Source organism: Apis mellifera, linkage group LG6, assembly GCF_003254395.2.
Source record: "Apis mellifera strain DH4 linkage group LG6, Amel_HAv3.1, whole genome shotgun sequence".
NCBI classification, from domain to species: domain Eukaryota; kingdom Metazoa; phylum Arthropoda; class Insecta; order Hymenoptera; family Apidae; genus Apis; species Apis mellifera.
This window is the reverse complement of record NC_037643.1, coordinates 10,237,004-10,262,450: the sequence shown is the minus strand read 5'-3', so window position 1 is coordinate 10,262,450 and position 25,447 is coordinate 10,237,004. Positions and strand designations below refer to the sequence as shown.

Genomic DNA, 25,447 nt, shown 5'->3' with positions numbered 1-25,447 from the left:
ACACACACACATACACACACAGATTTGCTCGAAACGAATCGCTATAAAGCCTTCCTGTAACTTTGACATAACTCTGTTTAAAAGTGTTAGTTTTACTTCTTCTAAAACATTACGATGTCTTCTTTTATTTCTCTTTTACCTGACAAAAATAAATTGATGCATTTCTTGACACAATTCTCAAAATTAAGTGATTTCTTTGATTGTAAACATTGCATTTTTAAATTTTTAAATTAGAATTATTTTTTATTATTCTATTTAATGAAAAATAAACAATTTCTTCTTATTTTTTCATATTCAAAAAAGTAATAATTCTTGTTTCTATAATTTTATTTTTCTAAATTTCTTCCATATATTTTATATATATATATATTGTATATATTCCATATATTTATCATTTATCGAATTAAAAAATGTATAGTTTTATTATTCTTTTATATATTCAGGAAGAAAAGAAAATAATTTTAATTTTAATTTTAATTATAATTATTCAAAAATTTCTTTTCTATAATTATCTCTATTTTTCTTTAAAAATTATTTTATCAATTATATTTAATTTATCAATGGAAAAAATTAAGCTTTCCATTTTCTCTCTCTAAAAAAAAAAAAGAAAAAGGATAAAATAAAATAAAATATGTAGAATGAAAAATTTCACGATCCCAAAAATTATTTTACGCAGTTTCTTTAAAAAAATAATCTTTCATCAAGATAAACAAATGGTTCAAATTATCAAATTGAAAAAAAGTATACAGCGTTTTATTTCAATGTGTATTTACAAAAATCAATCACGTGCACTTACGTAACCCCCCGGCGTTATAAACAAACGTAGAACAAAAATCGGTGGATGGTCGATGGTCGGACACGTTCCATTGGGAGCCGTGCCAGTTATGCAAGTTCGTTAGTGACGGATCAACAGTTCTATTTAAATTCCATTTATTAACAGTCGGCTTCGTTATATTGGCACGCCTTCGTGTTGTCAATAAAACGTCACGTACAATGTTCCATGCACTGATGGAACGACTTCTTATTGACTTTTAATCCTTCGTAATGATATGTTAAAAATAAAACGATCATCCGTATTTTTAAAACGTGAAAATTCATCTGCACGCGACAGCTGCTCTCGAAATCGTGAAATGGAATAAATCTTAAAAATAGTCGATCGAAATTGCATACAATTCTGGATGGAATCCGGTGGGAAACGGTGATTCTTTTCATCTCTTTCTTTTTCTTTTTTTTTTTTTTTAATGAGTGAAGAAGAAATAATAGCAGAAAAAATTATTATTTCGAACGTATGGTGTTTCATTTTCAGAGAAATTCATTTTCGCTGAAAATTTCTTAATATGATTATATGAATTATAATATATTTCAAATTGAAATATTTTTAAACTAAAGAAACTTTGAAGAATCTATATTTGAATAAGTTAACAAATTATCAAACATTATATATAATATATTTGTTTAATTTACTTTTTAAAGAAAGAATTTTTATTCTCTTGTACGAATAAAGAGAAGCATAATATATGATATCTCACATACATCTGTTACATTTCTATAAAAATAATAAGAATTGATTTTAATTAATTGTAATTATTAATTTTAATAATAATTAATTTTATAGAAGAAATTGAAAAACAGAAAAAAATTAAATTTTGTAAAAAATTATCTTGAATTTTAGACTAGAATAGCGAATAAAAATATTTAAATATTTAAATATTATAATCAATATATTTTAAATTGAAAATTTTAATTACGTTGTTATATTTCGTTAATAATTTTATCAGAAATAGCGCAAGCATCATTGTCATAAAATTTCCAAGAAGATTCAATTCACATCAAGGCTGTAATTCAACGTAATAGAAATTTGGTATTCGTTTAACTTTGTTCATCAATATCGATTGGCATTCCCAACTATTAAACAATTTTAGTCTCGCTCGTCCACGTGACAAGCTACACGGTGGTTAACTATTAGGCGGGTATACCTTTCCTTTATTCTATTAAAAACTTTAGTCTATTTTCATGACACACGGTAGAACGCGTTTCTCTATATAGGCTTGGTTGTTAAATACGCCCCATTATCGACAGTTTGTCATGACATTTACAGTTATCGTTTATTAAACAGAGAAAAGTTAACGCCTCAATCACCTCAGAAATAAATAGAATCTGTGCACCCAACTATTCATCAGGAATTTTTCACCCACATAACATTTTTTCCTTCTATAAATATGATTTCATAAATAATTCCATGATAATACGAAAACTTTTAATTTCAATCAAAGATATTTTCACTCTTATATATTATAGCTTATTTTCTCTTTTGCAACAAATAACAAATGGTTTCGTTATTTAAATTTCTTTTTAAATTTTTGAATTATTCCTTAATTTTCTTCCAATTTTCTTCGCTCACTGTAACATTATCGTTTTTCATCGCAAGTATAATTTAATTTAAAATAATTATCGACCAATTTCTCTATAATTTCCAACTCTTTGAAAGCATGATATAATATTTGATTTATTTTCACTTTACATCGGTCTAAAGGGAGAGCGTAGATTTTACTATTTGGCAAGTAATAGTATTTACTTTTTCCGTTTGCGAATGAAAAACATGAAAACATATGCGAAAATACGATGAAAATAAAGTAAATTTTGTAATTAAATATTACAAAGTGTATTTGTTCTTCGTTATTTATTATATTTCTCGTCTACTTTCTTTAAATAATCGAAAAATAATTATAAGACGAATATTTTATTAAAATAACATCGTAACAACAGTTGCTATATTTCTCATGTAATTTTTTGAATTTAACATATTTACAGTTCTTTTTTTTTATTATTTGATAAAGCATATCATAAATTATCTTACTTATTAAGCATAACAATTTTCAATTTTCTTAAAGAATTCAAAAATCCTTAAAAAAAAAGCTTAAAAAAAAATAGATAAAACACGAAGGAACGTATAAGATCCCATTATACATTGTAGAGCTTTTAACTCTAACATAATACTTTACCAAACAATAACAAACTCATTATAATCCTCCAATTATCTATCGATAAGTCGTCAAATAACGATAAAACCTTCGATTAATATCAATCATCTACGAATATCTAGAAGTAGAACAACATTCCTATTTACATGAAATATAATACTCATTCTTTGATGATTTTCAAACAATTTAATACTAATTTCATGATACATCAAAAGAATTGCTATAACGTATATAAAAATATAACAAATTTATGGTATCAATATCGAATCTTCGAATATTTAAATGAGTAGAATTAGAAAATAAAAAAAAATCGAAACTTTAAAATAACATGTATAGAAAACAGAACAATTCGAATTGCTACAAGAATATAATAATTTGAAAATCCAGAAATCAATAATTATATATCACGTTACATACATGCTTCACGAATCTTTTTATAAAGACACTATCGAATCACTGAAGTAATTACTTAACATACATATCGATTAAAAATTAAAACAATAATAAACTTGAATATTCATAATCTCTGAATAATCTTTTGAATAATTCGAACGATGCCATAACAATCGATAGGATATTCAAGATCCATCACTGTATTATGAAACGAAATCAATAACAATACTTCGAGCAACCGTCTCGCGAATCAATCATCGAAAATCCCTCGACAACAACGGGAACACGTTGTGACTCTCGATCAGTTACTTTCGCGCCAGAAGAGAGGGCGAGACACGTGGCCGAAGACGTGGCAGAAACGCGTGCACACGAGTATCGAGCGTTGTGTGCATCATCGTTCCCAGGCAACCCAAGAGGGATAAAAAAAAAAGAAAAAGGAAAAAAAGATGCGACGGGCATACAATGAACTCAAATCGATCGTTGTTACACCAGTTGCGCCGATGCACCCGTATACGTGTGTGCCGTTACACGTGTACACATGTGTTGGAGGCACGCACGACACAATCTGGGCGTACGACGACAGGGAGATCGGCCGATCGATGATAACCGATGGCGGAGAACGAAGAACAGAGGTGACTAGGGGGGTGGAGAAGGAGGACGGTTATTACGGAAGAGCCGTGGAGCGACAGGAGGGTGGAGGGATGGTGGAGGGTGGTGTCGAAAATCAGAGGGAAATGTTTCCTCTCTCGCTTCTCCTCTTTTCCTCTCTCTCTCTCTCTCTCTCTCTCTGCCTCTCCCCGTTTCGACGAAGAAGAGGGACAGAGACGGAAGTTGATGGGAGGAGAAACCACACCAGGTTGACCTTGGTTGAACCACGATCGAAGTCGTGCTGCCCTCGTCTGAAGTCTTTGCATTTGCGGACTTGTATCGAATCGGCACGTGTCCGTTGCCGATCAAAAGGGATTGGATAAGGGAGAGGAGATCCGAGGCTTCGTTAAATGGCACGTTGCTCGGTGGCAGAGATTTAATCGTCGCTCGCGTGCAACAAGTTTCGCTGCACGGTTGAACGGGGGAGCGCGCGACCTCGCGCCACGTGACGTAAGTAAATGTCTGTAGGGTGGAGAGATTCGCAATGTGGTAGCCGTGGATAATGAGAATGAAATGCTTTGGATCGAAGGATTGATATCGAGGGATTTTTAGAAAAAAAAGGAAAGGAAAGGAAAGGAAAGAAAGTAAGAAGGGGAGAGTCTCGCGAGATATGTCTCGATTAATAAATTTATCAGGCTTCTTATCCTTGGAGTGCTATTTACACGAAACCTTGGAGGAGAACTTTATGATGCCTGGAAATTCTTCTGTTCGAGAAATATTTGAGCAAAAAACTGGAGGCTGGTCGGCTTTTATTAATCGTTGGATTCGAGCAACTTGTATATCGCTTCTCTTATGTTTCTAATACGGGTCAGGTTGTGCGAGACGATTAGGGCCATGAAAGTTGGATTCTACACGCAAAAATGAGACGAGAATGAGGGAGAATAACCGTTTTCTACGTTTTTTCAGATCTCGATTTCGAGAAAATCAAGAAATCAAATTAGGAATCGAACGCAAGAAATTTTTAAATTTTTTAAATTTTAGAATTCATTCTTGTATTTCTCCTGTCTTGAAACACTTCGCGCAAAGCTTAATTTTCAACATGTAAAAATAATTAATTAACGCTTTAAAGGGGGCACTATCGAACAAAAGTTCTCGAAAGCGTAAATAAAACGCAACAACAATTTGAGGGTTGGTTCATGCACCCGTAGCTATCTATATCCAAGCACGCTTTCAAGGACGTGCACGTGCTGTAAACTCGATGTAAATCCAATAATCCTGCTCGTAAAAATTCACAAAAGTTACACCTGTTTACCGCTTTACAAAATTATACATACAGTTACCTAGACAATCTATCCTTCCATCTTCCACAAACACGCATTCCATGCAAACCATACATCCATCCACGCGCTCCATATTTCCCCTTTTACCACGTTTGCAACTACCTTCTTCATAAAACAATCAATCGTATGCACAAAAATATGAAAACGACATCGAGGAAGCAAACCTGCGATCCTCCCGATCTGCTAGGACAGCGAGATAGATAGCGAGAGCGAGAGGGAGAAAGAGGAGCGCGCGGTAAAGAGGAAGAAGGATGCATTATCGGGCACGAGTAGCTCGGCTTCAGCCGAGACCTTCACCGAGACCCAGTTGCTCGACATTGCCCCTGTATCACTGCCGCACCCCGCCCTTCCGCGGGACCGCGCGCTTCGCAAGCGGATGGAAGCGGCAAAAACGGTCCAACCAAACCAACCCCCCTACACACCGTAGCAATTGAACGTGTCGAGGCACGGCAGCCTAGACCGGCAGCCTACCCACCGTATATACAAATACAAATACACAGGCACACCGTCACGCTGCTCCCTTTACCTCGCCACTTTACCACCGCCCCTTTCACCACCGCCTTTCACCTCACCTCTTCCTCCTCCCCCCCCCCCCTCAGTTCAATTCTCCGTGCGCTTCGTGTTCACCCTGGCCTAGAGATTGCCTTGTTCTCCTGTGACGTGTTCTCCTGGCCAAGGAACGGATGTGCACGGGGCAGGGAAGGAAGGAAGAACAGAAGAGGGGGGGGGAGTAGGCAGGGGGTGTATACGCACGCGAGGGGTCAAGGAGGGAGGAGGGAAGAAGGATGGAGGGCTCAAGGGAGAGTGGGAAAACGCAGGCGCGGACGCAGACGCAATAAGTGGACGAAACGGCGCCGAGCATTCCGGCAACGGCAGACAACGCGGCACGATCAAGCCGAGGTAATCCATCGTCGAACATCGTCTTACTTCGTCCTACACTTTTACAGCGTGTACACCGTATACACAGAGGGAGAGGAGGCAAGGATATGGGTGTCGTTAAGACCGCGTCGGAGAGCGTCCTCGAGGACAACGTGGTCCCAAGCGAGGAAGCGAATTATTCCGTGCAAGGTTATGCCGGTAAGTTTTTCTACCTTCTGTCTTTTCTTTTCGTATCTTCTTCCTTTTCTTTCCCTTTTTAATTCTCGCCTTTCATTCTCTCTCCCGCGGTATTCTTGGTGAACGGTGTTTCTGAACCGCCGTGATAAATCTCTAATTCGTGCGCGTGAGTACGATATCGTCGCCACGCGAGCGATATAACGAAGAGTGAAGAGTGAGTACGAAAGCACGAGTACGAAAGAAAACCGCGTGTCCGTGGATACGATATAACCGTGAACGGGGACGCGGCGATTGAATCGTGGACAAGAGGAAGCCGCTTAATCACGGCGAGAATTTAAAGGCGATGTGGCGAGCCGCCCACACGAGTTGCTAACAGGTGTTTGAAGATACAGATATACTGGCCGCGCTCTCTGGCTATATACGTCGCCGCGTACGAGTAAGCATCTCGAGCTGATATTTGATATTCCGTCGAATCGTTCATACGTATCTCTTTGACAACCGATTCCCTTCGAAAATTCAAGATCTGAGTATGATTATGTATCTCGAATGAGATTGATACGGTTTCGAGTAAAATCGATCTATTTTTGTTTCGAGATTTTGTTGTCGTAATTCGGGAGTGCGTTTAGGGAGTTTTGTTTTCGACGCGATCGATAATTTTGAATCGATATCATGATGCTAAGAAGAAATGGAGTAAGGAAATGACGAGACGTAGGAACGTCTTACCTGTTGAAGCAAAGAGCACGCTATACGAATTGTGGATCGTTCGAGTAATTGAAAATTCTTCCACTTTATAAAAATAAAGATATAATGCTCCTTTTCCTGAAATAGCATCGTAGAATAACTGTACTTACTTTATGTTGTCTCTTTATTTAATCAGAAGGATAAAAGTTCGAAAGAATGGACAAAATCTCGTCCCGTAGAATTTTTTCCAATGTTTTGACGCGTCGTCCCGCGTGTCGGGATTTATTATCGTGGTATATTTTCACCAGACGATACACAACGATCGTGTAGGTGTTGCGTATCGTTTTGAACTTGGCACACATCTATTTATATTTATGAGGGATCGATAATGGTCCGTTGTGAAAGTTAAAAGAAACAATTATAACCTTAACTATCCGATAAAAAGTAGAAAAAGAAAAAAAGAGAGAGAAAAAGAACGTGATGGATGTTATAAAAATATCAGAGATGATAAAAACGACAACGTGATGCAGCGATTTATTACGTGCACGAGGGTCGAAAGGAAAAATGGTATCAGTGAAAATAATCTTTTATCTGAAGAATCATTTGAATTCTCATCAATCACTCCGTATATTTTTACAAATTAAAATAACAGTACCATTTTTCCATCTCGTGGTATATTATTCGCCATGCACGATTCTTCCATAAACGAATCATTTCACGAATAGATTTAAGATGACGATAATTGTAAAAAATGTACCTTTATCGATATTTTCCCGATGTGCAGAGCAATTTATCGCTTGTTTTCAAAAGGGAAACAGGGAAAAGCATACGATACCTAGAAATGTTCAAAAGGAGCAGACCTACGTCATATTAAAGACGCGGAACAATGTGCATCGTCCTTGGCCTCGTGAGATCGCCTATGGCTCGATAAAGTGTTCATAGTCTTCTGAATACGAATTTTAAGCTCGGGATGTACATCCTCAGGAAATATTATAATATATCCTTGTGCGACTTGGGAGATCAACATATTCCATTATCGAAGAGATTCCGATCCGTTTAAAATATTGAATTCGAACGAACGAATTTAACGCCGTTGTTTTCTTCGTTTTTCTTCTCCTTTCTTTTTTCTTCTATTTTTTTGCTTTCTTTTCCTCTTTCTTTTTTTTCTTCTCCTTTTTTCACTTTGGCAACGCGATTTTTCAAGTTAAAGTAACGAAGAAATTCTCGAACGAGCTAATAAATGAATGTCAGCCAAAAGAATTTGAAATTCCTTTTTTATTTTTACGAATCATTGTAAACATTTTTCACTGCCTGTTGCTTTTCGATGCAAACATTGTAAGTATTGGTCATTTGATCATATCGGATCATATTGAAAGATTTACATAATCAATTTGTATTATTGGCGCGTGAAATATTAAGAATTAAATGATAAATAAATAGATTCTTTTTAAAATAAATTATCGAATACTTCTTGCGATTTTTTAATTTTTATAATCACAATGTTTTCTCAAATTTTAATTATTTTTACTTTTCTTAGTTATTTCATTCTATTTTTCCTAATGAGATTTAAATTCAATTAATTGTGATTGCTATTGCATAATTACAAATTCTTTAACGTGCGACTCTTTTAAATTAATTTCCACACTTTTGCTCTCTGTTTAAGATCATCTTGCTCCAATTATATTAATTATTATATTATTTCATTTTCCATGGATTTTCAATAAAAAGGAAATATTATATTTTTAGACATATACAATCGTACTTCAATCAAATACTCCAAATATTTAAATTTATCAAGAAAAAAAATATGTGCTACTTTCAACGCACTTTGGCTACTTTCCAATCTTTTTTTTAACGTGTTTCATTTGTAGAAAGACGTATTTTTCCACACTTAAAAGCTGTTATAAAAAAAAGGAAAAAGAAATTTTTATCCCATAAAAGATTCTACAACAATTGATTCCTAGAACGAAACTATTGTTATCGAATTAACTCTTTGTCGAATGTGCGGTTAATAGCGAGCTCATAGTTGTTTTAACTCTCGAATTTTCGAATATTACGACCATGAATCGGTCAAGGTCTGTAACGTTTCGAATAGAGAATTCATGGAACCTGCAGTCTATATATATCATATCTCGACATATGTTCTCGAAATATGTTTCGATTAAACGATTCGTCTCTTGGCGCTAATAAATGACGTGTGACATCCTATTTCGATCGATATACGATCAACAAATCGAATAAAGGATCTTCGATTATCGGATCAGGATATTAGAATTATTGACGTGAAGGCAGAATAGAGATGTTTTAAAGGTTTCGTGAGGAAATGGAGGACTATTAAATACAGACTGTTGTATTTATTTAATTTATTTCGTTGTATTCATGAAAATTATGAAATGAAACATTTGTTATTTAGATATCGGTTCGAGTAATTTTTTATTTTATTTTGTTTTATTCCGTTCGTTGAAATAATATCATTGATTCGAAAATGAATCTGAACGGAAGTGGAAGATGTAATTATTAAATATACATCGATATTATTTACAACTGTAGAAATTGAAACGAATTTCATGATCTCGATATAAATTCAAATAATTTTTTATTTTGTTTTATCGCTTCTTTTCGAAATAATATTTTAAATAATTTGTTGTTCCTTTTTAATCAACTTGTTCTCCAATTAAAGTCTATTAAGTACATATACATTGTATTATTTATTTTGATAAATATTAAATATTAAAATCTGTAAAACTGTACTGAAATTAATTTAACCAAAAGAACTTTCTGGCAGAAAAAGCGATTCGATTAACAAGTTAAATAACATTTTTTAACGTTTACATAGTTTTATTTCTATGACGACACAGAAACGTTGTCATTGTATTTGAGTTTGAAGAACTTTCGGTCGATTTGGAATATGAAATTTTCCTGCGTTTGCCGTGGAGAATGTTTCTATAGTATAATGTAAAAATTGTATTGGCATATTTTTGTATTTTCATACGGAAAGAGAAAAATTGTCTTTATAATATCTATAAAAACCTTTAAAATCATAATAAAATTAAGTAAAAGAAAATTTTTCCGTTTTTCAATTTTGCTTTGTTGATCAAATTTAATTAAATTATACTATAAATCGCCGCAAGGCGATTATGATAAGATACAATTAAACATTGAACAAAATCTATGTTTAAATATGCATAAGTAAAAAAAAAATTAAATAAAAATTCGAGAAATCGAAGTGAACTTATTTTAAATGTATTTCACAAAGTGACTCCTACATTATATGTTTCTACATCAAACGTTTCTACCGTTATACACATATAAGGTAATTTATTTTGTTTCCTTCTCTTAAATCTTTCGCATTAAGAAGTGAAGGCGATTTTTATCTGTGGAATAAACCTGTTGGATTAAACGTCTCGTAAAATGTCCACTTTTATCCACGTATTACGATACGTTCTGAAATAAAAGATTATTCAACTTTATAAAAACAATTGTAACTGCATTTTAAAGGGTCGTTATGGGTTATAAAAACGAGGATACAAAGCATTAAAGTTTTAAATATCCTGTAATTAAATTCAATTATTTGATTTATCCCATCTTCACACATAGTTTCCTTTAATCGTTTAAACTATCCTCTGAAGGGACATCTGTTGCACGCTGCAAGGACTTAAGAAAAGATTTTCTAAAATTTTCTAATTTCTAAGATAAAACGAAATAAAATTATAATTGACAAATTATGTAATTGAATAATAATTAATAATAACGATTACCAATTTTTTTAAATTTATTTTTATCTTTTTAAGAATAAAATGTTTGATGAAAAAAGTTTTTATTTCATTTTTTTTGGAAATTGTACAAAATTTCGATGCATATTTAAATAATTTATCAAATTATCGAAACATGGAAAGGATTATTTTTGAAAATTTTAATATTCGTCACTCGAATCAAAATTGTAATTAACGATACTGTTCAGCCAATATAATTTCAACAATATGATACACGCAAAGAATACAAAAAAATTTTTCCATAATTTATCCAGAAAATTTTTATAATTATTAAATTTCTAAATTCTATATAATTCTGTAATCTTTAACTTTTATTCGCACAAATATATATTCATTCATTCCATCTTCCTCCGGATCCAAATATCCAAAACGAAAATTATTAAACATTTTCAATATTTCTTATCAATCCTCTTAAAACGTATCAATATATTTTATCTTCATACACAAACTGAATAACAATTTTCTTATCCAAGTAAAACTTGTAATTTCAAAATATATCCGATCCAAAAAAGACAAAGATACCCTAGCAATCGATACATTATGCAAATATCGCTTTGCAACGACTCATTAGTATGCACGGCTCAACAAATTACAGGAATTCCGGATGACGTTGCCAAAACCAAATATTGCCATTATCGTGTCACGTGCAGATTAATTAATTATCAATCCGTTTGTCCAAACAAATGCAAATCCTCCGGGACCTGCATCTTCCTGTCCTCGAGTTTCGTCAATCGTCTTCGTTGGATTCGGTCAGCTCGGAGATTATTTCATTCTCCTCATCCACGCCCGTGTCCTCCTCGTCGTAAGTGTAACACGGCGTGACATAAGTCTTTTGAATCGTGCACACGTCCGAATCGCTGGAATCTATTTCCTCCATTGGCGATTTCCGTTTCAACATTTCTAATACTTGGCTGCTCACCTCTTCCTCGGGAAGCAAGAACGTATTGAATTTGTCGATCATGTTTAGAATCGAGGCCATCGCATTCGTGTGCTCCGGCTCGAACATCTTGCCCTCTGGATTTTCTTTAAACAGATATTCAGCCTGGAAAAAGAAAAGGATTGGAATTAGAAATTTCAGGGTGTTGATAATATCGAAATATTTTTATCGATGGCCATTTCGCGAGTAATTGACAAATTTGTTTCTGTTTATGTTTGGAAATTCGATATTTGTTGAAGTAAAAAGATCGAGAGTGAAAGTTTCGTTTGAAAGTGATGATCTTGCACTTTTTTTTCCAACGTTCAGTTCGAACAAACGATACTTCTTGCATATCATGAATATTATTTACTCATAAATTAGTTAAAGAAGTAGTTTTCATTGTATTGTAATTTAATAAAATCGTTACAACAAAAAACAAAGGAAGAAACGAAAAAATTTTCGAATGAAATCACTCTATTTCGTCCGTATTTTATCGTTCCTTTCCTCATTTAAAAATATACACTTCAAAAATCCCAGAAACGTCACGCAAAAGATACACTGTCCTCCATTTCATTCGTAGCGAAATAAAGGCATTATCGACAATTGTAGCTTCTAAGTGAAAACGATTGTGAGAAATTACTCGATGCGAACACGCACTTGGAATACGCGATGTCCTCAAAACGAAACACGTATAATACGCGTCTCGTTATTCTTTCCGGAAGCTTGATGCGTTCGTGACGCCATTTCCAGCTTATGCACGCATTCCGTTTGAAAATGGGACGTGTCTCACTCTTTGATCCATTTCCTTCCTTCATCTCGATTGCTCTCCATTTCGTTATTTAACGAATAACCATCATCCCCTTTCCTTTGCCTACATCGATTTTCGCGAATGAAAAGGAAAACAAATAGGCTCGATTTTATTTCCGAAAAGAAAATCTGAAAGAATAATCCTCTTAAAAAACTTTAGCGAGGATTTCCATTGAGAATAAAGTAATTGGAAAATCCTGAAAAATTGATTGGCGAATTGTTTTCATCGTGTTAGAATTTTTTCGAATATCGAAGTTTTAATTGTTTGAAGAGATATGAAGAGAGAATTTTAATTTGATGATATTTCCAATGGAATTTAATGATATTATTTTAATGAAATGTGAAACGGTTGAAAGAGTTATTTCGTGAACGAATATGTGCTTATTAATTTGTTGAATGTAATAGGTGGCGTGCTTGGGTCGCTATATATATATGTGTAATTAATACGGTTTAATCTAAGTTTTATATAGAGTTTAATCTAAGTATATAAAGTTTGAATCGTTTGAATTATTTTTTTTCTAATTATATTACGAAAGAAAAATTACGTTTAAAGAAATAAGAAAAACTGCATATTTGGTAAAATTTTTTCTGTATTAAATAATTAATTTTTAATCTTTGCACAATGTTTGAAAAATTATACTGAATAATTTATAAACGAACATATAGATTTTGAAAGATTTTATTAAATAATTATCGAAAGATGGAAGAATAAGAATCTTATGAGTATAAAATTAATCATAGCTTTTTTTTTTAAACTCTAATATTGTATAATTTTTTTTTTTATATATATAAAGTTCCTTTATAAAGATCAAAATACATTATCTTCATTTTATAAAAACTTCGATAAAGAAAGCGAATTCAATGAATCTCTGTGATGCGACCTTCGAATAATTCAAGGTCACAGGGGAGTAAGAGTTGTTTGAACAGACAAGAATCGATATGTCTGGTACATAGTGTTCGCAGTTTATTTACAGACCATGTTCGAAGTTTGCACACTGTCTGCTTGAAAAATGTAATTTTGTCTAAAAAAAAAAAAAACTTTTGGAAGCCATTAAAGTTAAAGATATAAAGAATATAAAGTGTAAAATCTTTTTCGAAGTATGGCACAGAAATAAATATGGAAAGATGAAAAGAAAGACTTTTACTAACAGTTTCTTTTGTTTCTACTAACTTCTATGGAAAAAAGTGTTCTTTCTGGAAACATTCCTCGTTTCTCAGAAATATTTCAAAACGATTTGAGAATTAAAAATATAATTAAAAATTTTCAGAAACGACATAAAAATATTCGTTCGAGAAAGCTAAAACAGCTTCAGCAAGATTATTTTATAAAAATTTTTAGATATACAATTCAACTAAAATTATTTTTTTTTTAAATCCATTAAAATAGAATATTTTATTAAATAAAAATATTTCATTAACAACTTATTACCTCCATTCTCCATCCCTAATATCGAATAAAACTCTATCCCACCGAACAATTCAGTATCATTCAAACAAGAGAATCAAACGATTCGTTATCAGATCTCCATTAAATCGATTTCCTCATTAAAAGAGTATATCTTCTCTTTCGAAGACAATCCTCGTTAGTCTTGCGTAATTGAACGAGCAAACGAATTATAATGTCTACCAATTCCCGGAAACTTGATTCGAATGCACAGATGTGCTTCGATCTCGTCGCTCTATTATTTAAACCAGTAAATCGACGATAAACCAACAATTCCGGTGGATTTAAAATATATTCGATTCAAATACGTATCAATGACGTAAGTATTTTACATATTATATGTACAATCACGAGAATATTCTTATATGTAAAATAAACTTGAATAATGAAGAAATAAATGAAAAAAAAAAATACTTAGAAGAATTATAATTAGCATTAAAAATAACTTTATTAAATATGTATATATATACTTTATATTTAATCTATTACATATTATTATTAAATATTTACAAAAATTTTCTATGCAAAGTGTCTATAAATACTTCCACAAATCACTATACATCAACATGATTCACAAATTATAAATATTTTACAATTTATCGATGCTTTAAATATTCTTTAATTATTTCGTTGAAAAAAATGGCACAATTTTCATTTAATCTCGTTTCAATGGACAAATAATTCTGCAATTCACTGTATCGAAACTGATATCATGTTTTGTTGATACTTTATAAATACTTTTCAGTAGTTCCATTTGGAGAAACGGCACATTTTTTATTAAATCTCGTAAGATTGATATCCGAAAATTTGAATGGCCGTCACGTCGTTATGTATACATTTATAATTCGAATTTATTTATTTCGCGTATCGCGTAATGGCAATACGTCTAGAAGTCTCATCATTAATTCCCATTCCCCTCCTCGTTTCAAGGGTTGAACTTCCAAGTTACGTTGAACGAGAAGTTTATTTATTAAAACTCACCGACGCGCGTGGCATCTCGTTATTGTAGAATACAATTGTCTCCTCAATCGATATTTACTATTTCTCTCAAATTTCTCCAGTGTTTATTTATCTCACAAGCAATGTGCTGTTTAAGTAGATGAAAATTTCGTAGGGAAATATTGTTCCATAATGGATAAGTGTAAGAGGCTACATCGATGTTCGTGTGTATGAATTGAGAACAATTTTAATTAACGATGTAACAAATAAATTGACAATTACAAGCTTAATAAATGATTTAGCGAAGTGTCATGATTAATAAGAATCTTCAAGAAAAGAAATTTTTAATTTTGAAATGGAAGAGGAAGAAGGAAATTTGAATTACATAAAAGAAAAATTAATAATTTCATTTCAAAAATTAATTCTGTTAAAATTATTCGTCGATATTAATATTAAATTAATATCTAATTTAGTATCGTAAATGTGTGTAATTAATAATAAAGTAATAATTATGTATACAAAGTTACTTGAAAACGTAAAATTCTTCCTCTCAGTTTCAAACATTTTTAATTTAGAATAATGCAATACGAACTATTGTTATATAATAACGAATGTTTTAAATATATTTTCCAAATTTGTCCATTAAAACGAGAAACTATATATAATATCGAATTCCATGTTAATATCTTTATTAATTATTTCATCAAATTGAATCAGCAATATATTTTAATTTTACGTAAAAACAGTAATTGAAAATTATTACATTCACGAGAATGTTTCAATTGCATACATTTCTATGGATCTTTTTCTATAATTTTCGATAAAAAAGAAAACTCGTTCGACGATTTTTGATAAATTAATTGGCAACATCGATCGTTTGTCGAGTGAAAAAAATACGGGTTCGAGATCCGGCTTAGCAGTCTGATCGAGAAATTCTTTTTCTCCTTATAAAATAAATGCAATTCTAGCTTCTATGGGATCTAACAAAAGACGACACATATTGTACAAGAAAGTCAGTTCGCAAGTATGTCGTTCATTGTTCCCAACAATGACAAGTGCCTTGTATTATAAATTGACGACATCGTTCTCAAAATATTGCCTATTACATTTACCTCGCGTATTATTAAACGCAAAGACATATTTTCAAAATAAAAAAATATTATTCTATTCTCTTTTATATTACTTTTACTGGCATATAAATCCATTTCCGCACATAACTTCATTAATGTCTTAACCAATTTCGTCAAAAGAAAGATTGATCAAAGATAAGAATTAAAAAAATGTCGAATCAAAACTCTTGAAGTGTTCCTTAAAGTGTATTCAATTAATGTAAGTGATTTTTTATTTTTTGTCTTGTCTTATTCATTTCAATTAAAACGTCCATGATCAAATATTAGATTAATCGTGAATAACGTGAGAGCCATTTTTGAGCCAATATTTTCTATTTAAGAAATTGAACAAACTTCAATGATTATAAAAATTTCATAAATTTCACACTTAATACTTAGATTCACTTTTTTCGAAACAATTTTATCCTATTGCATCCAATGATTTGATATCGATAGAAATGAATGACATCAAAATTGTTCCATTATAGTGAATTGATGATTAATGAAGAATCAATGCTCCATAAAATCTAAACGATAAATTCAAACTCGGATTACACTACGCGTTGCATCCCATTAAACATGTACCAATCACGAAATTACAAACTTCCGTGTTTCAATATTCAAGGATCAAAATTAAATTTCACCAGAGCATTAGCTTTAACGTTCTCTTTTTGAATTCCTTGTACCATTAAAACTTTGCGTGAAAACTCTGCATCAATTTCTCCTTAAACTTTCCTCCTAGTCAATAAAAATCTCTCATATCTGATATTTGTTCAATTCAACGACAATTGTTAAGCTCTGTCCTCATTGAACAAACTTTTTATCGTTTGTTGTCGATGAAAGATTCGCCAAAAAATGGCGAACAAAAGAGGCGAAGAAAAGAATGTTCGTTCTAAAATTATCGATTTCCAAGCTTTCAAGTTTTATTCGAAACTTATTTAGAATCTCGATAAATGTACGAGAAAGATGTATATATTTAATGGAAGCTTTTATCCGAATATTTCTTGGAAATATTGTTCGTAAGTGAGAGATATTGCTTTTATATTTGCGAACTCTTTATTTTTCACTTATTTCGAACCTTGATGCTTAAACGAAGAAGAAGAGACACTTCTAAACGAATTCTTTTATTCGAATTTTATTCTTAAGAGTAAGTGGACATTTTTAAATTGCAATTTATTGACTTTTAAGCTTTCACATCTTTATTTAGTTTCTTTAGTATTATTATTATTATTATTATTATTATTATTATTATTATTATGTAAACCCTTTATTTTTCACGTGGAATGGAAATTTAATATAATTAAATTTATAATATGCAAATACGATATATTTAGATACATTTTCATCGAACGATTTATTCGAATGCTCTCGAAAGTAATTTTCGTAAGTGCACTCTCTACATCGAGATTGACTATCGGGCAATAAAATTACTACAAAAATTACAATAATACAATGTTATTATTACTTGTACAATAATTTCAGTTGGCCAATACTAGTTTTACCGTAACTTTACTATGTCGGTTCGCTCTCGACACAATACCCACTCGCGAAAACTACTATCCTTGCGGAGCAAATTGCGAAAGTTTCATTCTCAAATGTATTCGCTATCTTTATCCGTCAATATACGGAGTCAGGGCCAAATCAACACGTTGTGTTAATATATTCTTAGAATATCTCTGGAAGATTAACTTCAAAAACGAATATAAAAGTGAATAGAAAAAAATATCAATTGAAATTTATTTATCACGAATAGATCATGATAATTCTACTTTCGATTTCTATTTCACACAAGAATATCTCCAGTTTTTATTATCGTCGATAAAGTATTTATATGGAAATATATCTGACCATCTTAAAACTATCGATCTACAAATAATTGAAATTCATTTTGAAGATGATCCATTTCATTTTCGTATACCAATCGACATGTGTTTCAATCTCAGCCTTCTAAAAATATCCCAATAACAATTAACACTCAATATAATATTCTTATATTTATTCTTCTTATTCCAATTATTATTCTTTCTTATATATTATTTCATATTTATACTTGTTTCAATTTATTCTGACCATAACAACACACCTTTGTTTTACCAAACATCGTAAAAAAAAAAAAAAGAAAAGTAAAGAAATATATTCCCTTCGTATCTTTTACCTTTGATCGATTTAAAAACTGTCGAAGCCTCTCTTATATTCGTCTCTAATAAAAAAAAAAAGTTCGAGAAAGAGAAAGAGAAATGAGAGCGCAGCTTAAAAAGCTATCGAACGAATCGAGGAGAGAAGTAACACGTGAAGCACGGAGTGGTTCAACGTACGCTCTGCCGCGTGGAATTTCACGATAACGGTGAAAGTTTTCGCGGTCGTTACAACCACGCCAACGTTAAATGTAATAACATTGAGGAGAGGATCGTGGATTTTGCGTCCCAGGTGTTCGCATTTCGTGAATAATCGCGCGAACCGAGCACAATATTGCGAGAGTTTATTATGATTTACCACTGATGGGGAGTTTTATAGTTGCAAGTATTAGATCGTCCACGATGTTTACATGACATCAGATGATGTAATAAGAAAAGAAATTCATTCGTGTCACTCTCTTTTGTTTCTTAAAACTTCTTTTTTTTTTTTTATGGATAAACATATGATAATGATACGTTTTTGAATTACAAAGTAGTTGATGTGTTTACGTAGCTTTCGACATACGTCGTTTTTGTAATGTTAATATTGTATATTTGTTATTCTATGTATTATCATTTTACGTAAGAACGTACGTTTCAAAGTTTTCAACAATTATTTGTGTAACATTTTTTAAAGTATTCCTTCGTTATTGCGTATTTCTTCATTACAGATTTTAATATACATATAAAATTTTGATATTCGTATATAATTTTCAATTTCGTGCTAATATAATTAAGGATATATATTCTGTTTGATTAGTAGAACAATGAGGAATAATATTTATACGATGGATAGATATTATATTTGAATAATGGTGGATAACGGTAGTGTTAATGTATCATTATTAACGGATAATATAGAAATTTAATTAAAACGTGAGTTAATCAGATTTTCCTTCAAGAAAATATACACTGACATAGCGAAAAATGATTAAATTCAACGACTAATTAACGAAATTTAGCATTTAATCTTAGGTTAAAGCTCTTAGCAGTGTAATATCATAGATCAGTCAATATTTGGAGGTATTAGTGGTTTAAGTGGTAATTAGGATTCATTGCGCTTTGTTGGTCGTCAAAGTTAAAAGGAATCAAGTGGCTATTGCAAATTACGATCGTTGGAATGAACATTTCTTGGATGGAAATAAATTTAAAAATATAAGAAAAAGAGTAATATAACAACACTATAATGATCCTCTTAAAGCAACTTTAAAAACATAACTTCAGATTTTACAGTTTTGAACTTTGCACTTGCGACCACTAATGTACAATTTAATTATTCAATTAAGAAGTTGATGGAACAACGATATAAAAGTTATGTTAAAATTTCACGACTTGTAGAAGGTATAGAATTGATAAGATGACGCTTAAAAGAAATTATATAAGTATAATTTTTCTTCTTTTATTCTCGAAATTTTACTTTTACGTATAGGATATATATATATATATATATATATATATATATATATATATAGAAAGGATATAAAATTGAAAGCAATTACCCTTTAACGATTAACTCCTTATTTATCTCGAATAAAATTGATTACAATCAAACGTTTCCCCCCATTAACTACCGTACCATTCTTTCTTTCGAAAAGATACATTTGCCAATTTATTATCACTTGATCGCGTTTTAAAGTACAAACTCGATGATTCAATTCACGCTACGTGATGTATGAAATTCTTCTCTCAGAAGGAAAATACGAAGAAATGTTTTCTAGAAAACGAATGAAATCAGTGGCGAGTTGAGACTTGAGTTACGATGGTGAACTTGAGTCAACATATAATGTCACTTGAGGAAGATTGAAGAAGCTTCGAAGACCCGCAATCGAGTAAATTCTTGTTTGGATTCCATCTTATGAAAAGGCATTGCTCGTTCCTACGCCTATCTCGGATCTATCGAGGCCTGCGAGTGCAACAAATGTTCATTTTCAATTATGACATTCTTGCGTCGTAATTCACTTTCTTACCTTGAACTTGAATTTTCAATGCTCTCATTCTATTATTCGAGTATTCATTTACTTATCGAATATTTATATATTTAAAAATTTAGAAAATAAAAGCACATAATATAATTCGATCGCAATGAAGAGAGATTCAAACGTAAAAATTTTAATTTTTCCATTTAACATTTATCCTTTCTTCCTTAAGAAATATCATATATCTGCTTAGAGAATATAACGAATCACTTTCCTTCTAATCCCACATTGATCCAACAACGATAATTCCAATCTTGACCTACGCTAGATCCCACCGTGCATCGTCCCGACAAACCATCGTAAAACCTAAAAAAGTCTGCCAGAATGAACTCCTTCCCCCCTCTCTCTCTCTCTACGAGATCACCTTTTCAAGGATCGCCGAGATTCGCGGCGAGGAGGGGAAGAGGACGGGCAGAAGAGAACGTGGAGTCGTGGATGGAGTCTTCGAGTGGCGTTGCTCGTAAAACGCACAACTTGTAGCGGCGTAACGGTTCGCGTAACGAAAGCAGCCGATACACGAAGCGACCCTTGAACGAGGGACGTTGGAAGGTCGCGCGGCACGAGGCGAAACGCGAGATACGAATGGTTGGAAGGCCCGCCGGGACCGAAAGGCTACCGAACGTAATAGAAATTTACCTCGCCGTTATTTCACTCTTCCTTCCCCTTGGACGTCCACCACGGCCAGACGTCTCTCGTTCACCTTACATAAAAGAAAGGGGGAGGCGGATCGATCGAAACGGCCGATGTCTCGTGATGCAAACGAGGATATGCCCCTCGATACGATATTTCGACCTCGAGTTCGTTCCTCGAACGAGCGTCCTTCGTACGAGCGGATTAAGGGGAGAAAGGGAGGAGGGGAGTGGCACGGAGGGTGATCGACCTTCAGGATTAATCCGCGCCTCCGTCCACGTTCCATCCGTGGATCGTTGTTTTAATCGTCGTAAGAAGCGGATCAAGAAACGTCGATACGTCAATCATTGGAGGAGGGAGAGAGGGAAGTGGTGGTTGCTGTGTGTTATTGTTATATTGGCAAGTATTGTTGGGAAAGGGATGATGGGTTTGACGGGGATTTCTTCGATTTATCGTCGATTGATTTGTAGTGGATTTATACAAACGTTGTATTTAGTTTTTCAGGCTACGTTATTTATCGTTATTGAACTTTTTACTTGGATAATTCTTTCTTTGAATTGACGTTCGATCGTGGTCGAGATGAAAAGCTTGTTTTAAGATCGAAACGATTTAGTTTCTCTTTAATGTATTTGTCGTAGATTTGGAGAATTTTTTTTACGTTATCTCGTGTAATTCTTTGGAAGTAGTTGGAATTTTTCTTAAAGTATTTCGTTAAAAATATTATCACGTACGGTGAACAGGAAATAAACATTTTTTAAATAAATTTGCCTTGAGGTTAATAAGATTCTTAAATTCTTGAAAGAATAAATACCGGCCATTATGAATTGACGGAAAATTGTCGGGAAAAGAACGGAAAATGAATGAAAAATTCAAGCTAAATTGTCGAGAAGATAATTCGATTAAGGTAAGTCAACAACTTAACGACAGTTTGTTTTTAAATGAAATAACTATGGCGTAAGATCTCGCCTTTTCACCAGTTGAAACAGAATGCTCTCTTTCTAGACAGCAGCTTATTTTATCCAAAGCCAAAAAAAAAAAAATGTTCATTTTAATCCAATACACGATTAATGTATATGTAGATTCGATACTTGAAATGATCGTTTATTATTTCGTGATAAATCCAACGAAACGAAAACTGTTTTATTACATACTCGAGTCATCGAGCGACGAGTGAGTTTTAACATCGTTATCACCTCGTTAACACGTTATAAAATCTTGTTAAAAATACGTGCGCATTCGATAAATAATAAAATTCGAACTATCGTATTTCTTTTTTTTTTTTTTTCTATCATATTTCAGAGTGACACTGATTTATACGAGCTCCAATTTTTTTCATTTTTATTTTCTAATCGTTTATTCTATATATATTATTCTATATAAATTATACGATAAAGAAATATGGGAGATAGATTTTATAAAATTGATACGAAACCGATATAAAATCCACTTTGTGAAAAAACTTTCAATATTGATTTAAATTTCAACGTGAAATTTTCATTAGATAATAGATTCTTAAAAAAGAGGTAAGAGAAATTGATGAAATTATTTAAAAAAATGTTGATTTTCGGGTAAATTCATTGTAAATTTGTATATAATAAAAAGGAAATATGTGTTTTTAGAATTTAAATCATGGATTTAAAAAAAGAAGAAAAAGAAAGAAAATAAAATAAAATTTAAATCATATATATAATAATCTTTAATTTTTTAATCTCGTTCGATTAAAAACTCTGTTATGAACTTAACATTCTTTTATAACATATTATATCGGTTTTTTAAACTTTGAAATCAAGAAGAGGACTGAGAAAGTCACGTTAAGAAAAGAACGAAGGAGGAAGAAAAGTTTCGTAGCTAATTTCCGCGACATCAAACGCGCTCTTAAGCGGTAAGGTGGATTGCTTTTTCGACTTACGAGATAATCAACCGGGTCGTCTGGACGCAAATTTGCAACTTCGATGAGTCCTTGCGTCAAGGTTGGCAACACGTATTTCATCAAATAGTTGCGCAAAGGGAGGCTAGCCAGGCAGAGTTTCTCTTCCTGTTCCTCCGTCAGTTTTTCCATCAGATTCGTCTACGGATACGGAGAAATTTTTTTTATTCTTTAAGGGAAAATTATTCTTCGTGATAAGTTAATTTAAAAATCGTAATTTGTAATAAAAAATTTTGTTGTTTATTGCACGTGACTAAATTCATGTTAATCAGAAAAAATAATTATTAAAAAAACATAAAAGAAAATTATTCTTCGTGATATATTTAAAAATTGATGATAAATAGAAATTTTATTATTTTTTTTATAAGTTTTTGCATTATTAATAATACGATTTGTATTATTATAATACAAATGAAAGATATATTACAATGCAAATATTTTTAAAATAAAGAACAATACTTTTAATTTTTGATTAATTTGTTTTCAACTTCGGTATAATATTTTTAATTTTTTTTTCTTTTTTTTCTTTTTTTATTAAGCTGATATTGCTGTTTGTTCGAAACTAATTGCCACAGTAATAATATTTTGTTCGAGATGACTTTGAACTTATTTAATATCAATGCCAGAGTTTATTTTTAATATCAGAGAAAGAATATTACAAAGAAGCGGAATAATAATTTGAATTTTAAACACTAGTTAAATTTAGATATCGATTAATATCGTAAAAAACAAAACAACTGTACACTTTCAATAGAACCATTTACCATGAAACGATTTTAACGTCATAGAGGATATAAATTTTTTAACATTTTTGCGATAATAAACTTTGGTTTTTGATATGAACCACTTTCGTTGCATTATATACACGGTACAACTCTTATTACGGTAATAAACTACGGAGAGCAACACCAAAAAAGGACCTCCTTTGACAATTTCCACTTTTATTTATTATTCGTCTCTGATATTTTTAGAGAAACTTTAACGATAAATATCTCTGGACCAAACCATTAACCATTACCACAAGTAGGTTCGAAAACAATATTCCACTTTCTTGTAATTAATGATCAAAGTAAATTCCACCTCGACTTTTTCTCTTTAAAAATGAACCATTTTTCTCGTATTTTTAATAATAACCAATAATATTTACTTTTTTGTCGATACAGCAAAGAAGTTATTGACGATAAATAGTAAGAAAAAATGTTTAATCTAGAGATTATTACGAGAATATTAAACTTCGTTTGGTTATCGTATAATATTAAAAAAGAACTTCTTATACAAAAAAAAGAAAAAAAAAAGAAAAGAACGAAAGAGAGAAAGTACATGTTCGATTAAATTTTACGTAGTGGAAGCTATTTATCATAATACTTTAACTTAATACTTAACTTTTAACGAGAAAAAAAAACCGAATTAGAATTACAAATAAACTTTATGAAGCTTTTTCGTAGGGATCAGAAATTTGATGTCACGAGTCACTTTATCACGGGCAAAAGTAAGTTTTTGAATGTTGAAAATTTCATGAGGCGAGGAACGATAACGTATATCCACTGAAACTGAGATAAATAGATGTACTATATGTGTATATATGCAAAAAGCTCGTTGATTTGTCGTGCAAAAAATGTTATAAATATGTATACGTCGTGCCAAATTGTAAAAAATCTATCGTGTTAGAGAAAAAGAATGAAAAATAAAGTATAATTCATAAATACGATGAGAATAAATTATTATTCCATTTAATTACACTAATCAAAATTTTTATATACTTTTTCCTATTTTTTCGAAAAGCAATATTTATAGAAAATTTCTAATAATAATAAATTTTAAGATAATGATTTTTCAACTCCAATAAAATTATATTTATTGCAGGGACGGGATGTAAAATTGAATTAGTTTAATTTAATAAATTAAAGAAATTTATTATTCGATGGATTATTATTATTATTTTCATGAAAAAAAAATTAAACATTTCATGAAAGTGAAAGTCATTCTCGAAATGAAAAAAATTCCAATTCATGGTAAAATTGAGTGGCGATAAGAAGTCCCGTTACTACGATGTTTAGAACAAATAAAATTAAAAAAAATCGTTTGACATTTCGATGTTGAAACGATATCATTACGACACATATGAAAAAAAGCAACGGTCAACAGTCAATTTTCATATCGCGTAAAATGCAATTCAATAATCTCTATCAGTTTGCTTAATACAAAACGACAAAAAAAAAAAAGCTAGAAGACAAAGAATGGATATAAACAATTCTATTCTATCTATTGTACCCAGATTTTTTGTTTTCTTCATTTTTATTCGAGGTTATTAAAATGTTATTCTGCTCCTGGTTTCTTATGCTCCTTTAGTTCCTTTTTTATTTTCGCGATAAAAAGGTATGCGAGGAGAGAGATGAGAATGAAACAAAGAACGCGAAAAATCGTGTCGAATGTAATCCTTTGTGCGAATGTTTTTAACAATTTTCATGTTTTCACGGTTTTCTTTCCATGACGAATTTCTTTTATTAATTCATTTGCATCGTATGTCGAAATAAATCAAAGGTTGACTCGTTTCACGAATGTCAAATTATTTCTATGCAAACGTGAGTGATTTTCATTTTCATTTTCAATTGGTAAAATAATTTTTTTCGATTTAACTAATAGTAGATCGACAAATACTCGAACTTGTTAAACAAGTTGAATAAAAGATATAGATATTCTTATTATTCTATGT

General features: G+C 31.6%; 2 protein-coding genes across 2 annotated transcripts in view; one reads left to right on the top strand and one right to left on the bottom strand.

Moving 5' to 3' along the window:
• Nucleotides 1-6,288: 6,288 nt before the first annotated feature.
• Nucleotides 6,289-25,447, top strand: part of LOC724220 (synaptotagmin-10) — a 55,426-nt gene continuing 36,267 nt past the window's right edge. The window contains exon 1 of the mRNA XM_003251160.4: nt 6,289-6,379. Coding sequence (XP_003251208.1) covers nt 6,289-6,379 — 91 coding nt within the window. The remainder of the gene's footprint in view (nt 6,380-25,447) is intronic.
• Nucleotides 11,116-24,326, bottom strand: LOC102654366 (DPY30 domain-containing protein 1-like). The gene is made up of 3 exons (XM_026441537.1): nt 24,118-24,326; nt 22,717-22,875; nt 11,116-11,854 (listed from the first exon to the last, which is right to left on the bottom strand). The coding sequence occupies exons 2-3, from the start codon at nt 22,864-22,866 to the stop codon at nt 11,540-11,542; spliced, it is 465 nt and encodes a 154-aa protein (XP_026297322.1). The 5' UTR covers nt 22,867-22,875; nt 24,118-24,326; the 3' UTR covers nt 11,116-11,539.